General features: G+C 28.8%; 1 protein-coding gene across 1 annotated transcript in view; it reads right to left on the reverse strand.

Annotated features, from left to right (window-relative positions):
- The window catches only part of LOC117173836 (ras GTPase-activating protein 3-like), a 13,971-nt gene that overhangs the window by 5,440 nt on the left and 4,186 nt on the right, over positions 1-4,345 (reverse strand). Inside the window, exon 2 of the mRNA XM_033362481.1 lies at positions 3,596-3,791. Within this exon, the coding sequence (XP_033218372.1) occupies positions 3,596-3,791 (196 nt within the window). The remainder of the gene's footprint in view (positions 1-3,595; positions 3,792-4,345) is intronic.

Genomic DNA, 4,345 nt, shown 5'->3' on the forward strand with positions numbered 1-4,345 from the left:
GAATCATTCTATAGAGATGGCATTACTAGACTAGAACACCGCTATGAGAAATGTATCAGCCTTGGAGGAGATTATGTTGAGAAATAAAAAAAAATTCTTAAACACGTTGTTTTTCTTGGTCAGGCCGGAAACTTATCAATCCACCCTCGTACAATACATTGCAACAGAAAATTACATGAGTAGTTTATTGGTATTTTTCTTTCAAGAGATTTTAAATTCTTGTTGTAGTGTAAAAATAGTTCTCGATAAAGAGGCGTTGATTATCGTTTGTCGATCGTGAAGCCCAAGCCTTCATATTGCCTCTTGCGCACTGACCCGCTTGTGGGAGTGGGCTTATTTACGTTTCACTAACAATACCTTCCGGGTACATGAGCAGGTCTTTGTTGACAGTTCAAAAGTGGTATACACCTGTTTTGAGCAATGCACATTCCAGAAGTCGCACTACGTTTAACCGATATTTTCTATAGTAGTCTCAAGTTGACTTTAAACTTTGCAAGTTACATGAACTCTCAATTTAAATCAGTCAGAATTTGACTGATTGCATTAGTTAATCATGCTTTGATTAAAAAATTTGTCATTTCTGAATCAAATAGTCAATTGAAATGACTAATCTTCTGAAAATAGAACTGACTCGTTAGTTTACTATAATAAAATACTACAATTAATTTTGAATTAAATTCCTACATTTTAATAAACAATAAAATTAACTATAAATTACAGATTAACAGGTCTGAATCTTGCGATTAAGATTTTTTTTTGGGAAATGATCTTTTTTTATTGAAAATTCAACTACTTGGCTGAAAGTTGGACTCTGTTAAAAATTCATCATTTTAGTTAAAAACTTCTTTGTATGGTTGAAAATTGAACCTTTTTCTTGAAACATCGTTGGTTTCGTTGTTGTTGAAATTTTACAATATGGTTGTAAGTTTAACTATTTTGTTAAAAAATTATTTCTTTTTTTTGTGGAAGATTCATGATATAAGTTAAAACTCACTTTTTGTTTGAAAATGTAACTATTTTGTTGAAAATTCGTTCTTTTTTTAATATTGAATATTGACTTTCCTAAATGAAAATTAAACTACTCCATTCTGGGTTAAAAATTAATTTTTTGATAATTAAAAATTCAATTACTTTAAACCTGCATTCCCTGGTCCTCGATTTCATGTTTCCGAGAATTGACGCCGCGCGGTGGGGATTGGTGATAGGAGATGTGGGAGGATGTGCGGTGCTCACTCAAGCGTCACAAAACAGAGAGAAACAAGAAAGAGAAAAAATAGGAGACAAAATAATTCCGAAACTCTGAATTTAATGTCACGCTCAGTCCCGAAATTGACATTAAATCCAGGTTTGACTGTATTTGGTTAAAAATTCGTGTAAATTGCGAAAAATTCGTCTTTTGACTACATGAAAATGTATATGTACTTTGTTTAAAGTGTAACGGCTTGAATACAAATTTAGTCTTTTGGTCAATGATTCCCATTTTTACTTAAAAATTCAATTTTTTGGTTGAGAATTAATCCGCGTTAGTTTGAATTTCAAGTTTTTGGTTGAAAGTTCGTCGTTTTTTGGTATAAAATTAATCTTCTTGGCGGAAAATTAGTTGTTTTTTTTTTAATTCAACTACTTAGTTGAAAGTTGAACCGCATAGTTAAAAATTTATTATTTTAATTATCTATTCATCGTTTGTATCAAAATTAATCTGTTTGATGGAAAATTTAATATTTTCGTTAAAACGCGTTTTTAAAAATTGAAAATTAATTTCTTTTTAGTTGACAAATCAACTTTTTTGTTCAAAATTCATTTATTTTGTTGAAACATCGTTTTTGTCGGTATAAAATTAATCTTTTTGGCGAAAAGTTAATTTTTTCCGATTCATCTATGTATTTGGTTCAAAGTTGAACAGATTGATTGAAAGTTGATTCTTTTGGTTAATAATTGATTCCTTTTTGGTTGAAAATTCGTCGTTTTTGGCATAAAATTAATCTTCTTGGCGAAATTTCTTTTCTAATACAACTACTTGTTTGAAAGTTGAACTGCTTTATTAAAAATTCATTTTTGTGGTTATTAGTTCCTCATTTTAGTTGAAAATTCTACTTTTTTATTGAAAACTCTTATAATTTTTTGAAAATTTGTATTTTTTTGTAACCAATTATTCTTCTGGGTTGAAAATTAACCTTTTTAAAATGAAATTTTAACAGCACTACACGCGGTATCAAAATTATTATAGTTTGGAGTAGAATAATTTTCTAGATTTAAAACGAATAATTTCAGAAGATTCCCCGCATAATTCAAATATATTTAAAGAAAAAAAGAGGAAAAAGGGGGAAACACTGTAATTCCACTAGTTTTAAAGAAATAAATAGATGGCTAAAATAACATATCCGCCATTATAACATTTTTAAATTCAAAATATTTTTAGATTTTTCAGATTTTAAAGAATTAAAAAAGTTTTAAACTATTTCAAGGGATTTCTATAAATTTTACGAGATTTCTAAAGAATCCAAGGGGTTTTAAAAGTTTTGAACAAATGTATGGGACTTGAAAGGCTTGTATAGTGTTTGAGAACTCTTAAAGTATTTTAAAAGATCCCAAGCAAAGACCAACGATTTCGATGGATTTTAAGAAGTTTTCTCTAATTTAAAAGGTTTTAGTTTTTTTTTTAAAGAAATTTGAAGAGATATTACTAATTTCACGAAAATTGGCGAGCTTTTAAAGTATTTCAAGGATTTTATGAAATCTGCGTGATTTTATAGAATCACCAAGGACTTTAAAGTTTAAAAAAATATCCGAAGATTTCAAAGGCTTTCAAAGATTTTGAGGTACTTTACAAGATTCCAAGAAATTTCAAATATTTCATGGGATTTTAAAAGTGTATCAAATGTATCAAAGGATATCAACGATTTCAACAAATTTAAAGAGATTTCATATGAAAAGAGTTAATATAAACTTTTCAAAAATTGCAAATCTTATTCGACTATAACGATTTTTGTTTTAAAATAACAGTCTTTATTGTAAAATGTTAACATAACCTGAAATTGTTTAAAGTTGTAAGTCTTCTTCAAAATGCCATTTTTTGTATAAAACTCTAACGTAGCCTTAAAATTTGTTAAAAAATTGTGTATGTTAATCAAAAATTTTTTATTTCTGAGATCTAATAATTCTTTATTTCTAAAATTCTACCTTAATATAAAACGCTAACATAATTAAAAATTCATGAAAAGTGGCATTCTTGATGATTTTTTGACAAATTTCCAGTGAACAGTACTCAGATAAAAACTGTAGAATATTTTTAATAATTCAATAGTTAACTTGAAAGTTTTAATTTAGCCACTCAAAATTATTTAAAAAGCACAACTGGTTCTCAATTCACATCATGTATTCTATGGCTTTTCTTATTAAAAGAGATCATTGACAGATTTAAGGTCTAAAATTTCACATTTAAAAAATGTACACACTTCAAGTAATGGAAAGTCAATCAGGGTTTCAACAACAATGATTGCAAGATTTTCGAGAAACCGTTACACCACTTTTTTGTAGGTAGGAAGTAGAATTCATCAAAACAGTTCTTAATAATTAACTTTATCTGAAAATTTACCTCTCCATCCCCGTCGTAATAAATCAGATGTCGACGAGTCAGGACGAACCAACGTTGTTTGTAATTGACGGGGGTGAAACGCTTTTTATTTTGGGAGCGTTTCACCATAAATCCTTGTTTTATGGTGACATCTCCCCCTTTCGACTCCGCCTTCCCATCCTTCCCCGCCATTCTTGGGAGGAGGGAGGGACTCACCCTGTAATAAAAAAATTATTTTAATTCAGACATAATAAAAAAACATGGTTTCCAACAAAATTTCATCTGCAGACAATATAATTTGTTTAAAAAAACAAAAGATTGTACCACTGAAGGGTGGCAGTACAGAACTAGATAACCAACAAAATGGGAATTTTTCGAAAAAGCTAAAAAGCATTCTGTAAAATCGAAATCACTATTTAACGATTACACAAAGGTCTGATTGCGAGCTGAACTGTTTCTTAATCGAGGCAAACAAATTTAATTAAAAAAAGTTATTCAGGTTTGAAGAAATTAATATAAGAGTCGAGATGAGAGTTGGCAATCTCGAAGTAACTTCAAAAACAAATTGTCGATTTTTTGCAAAGATAAAAATTTCCTCCAGAGACCTGGGAGATGCTGAATAAGAATAAAAACAGTTTAATTAAAAAAAAAGTAATTCTGTTCTTAGAAAGTCAAAATTGAAAATCCCAATATCACAGTACAATAGACATTTTTTTGCCAAAAATCTAGGTAAAAATAGAACTAATATATTTTTGTAATTAAATGATAATA

Source organism: Belonocnema kinseyi, chromosome 5, assembly GCF_010883055.1.
Source record: "Belonocnema kinseyi isolate 2016_QV_RU_SX_M_011 chromosome 5, B_treatae_v1, whole genome shotgun sequence".
NCBI lineage: Eukaryota > Metazoa > Arthropoda > Insecta > Hymenoptera > Cynipidae > Belonocnema > Belonocnema kinseyi.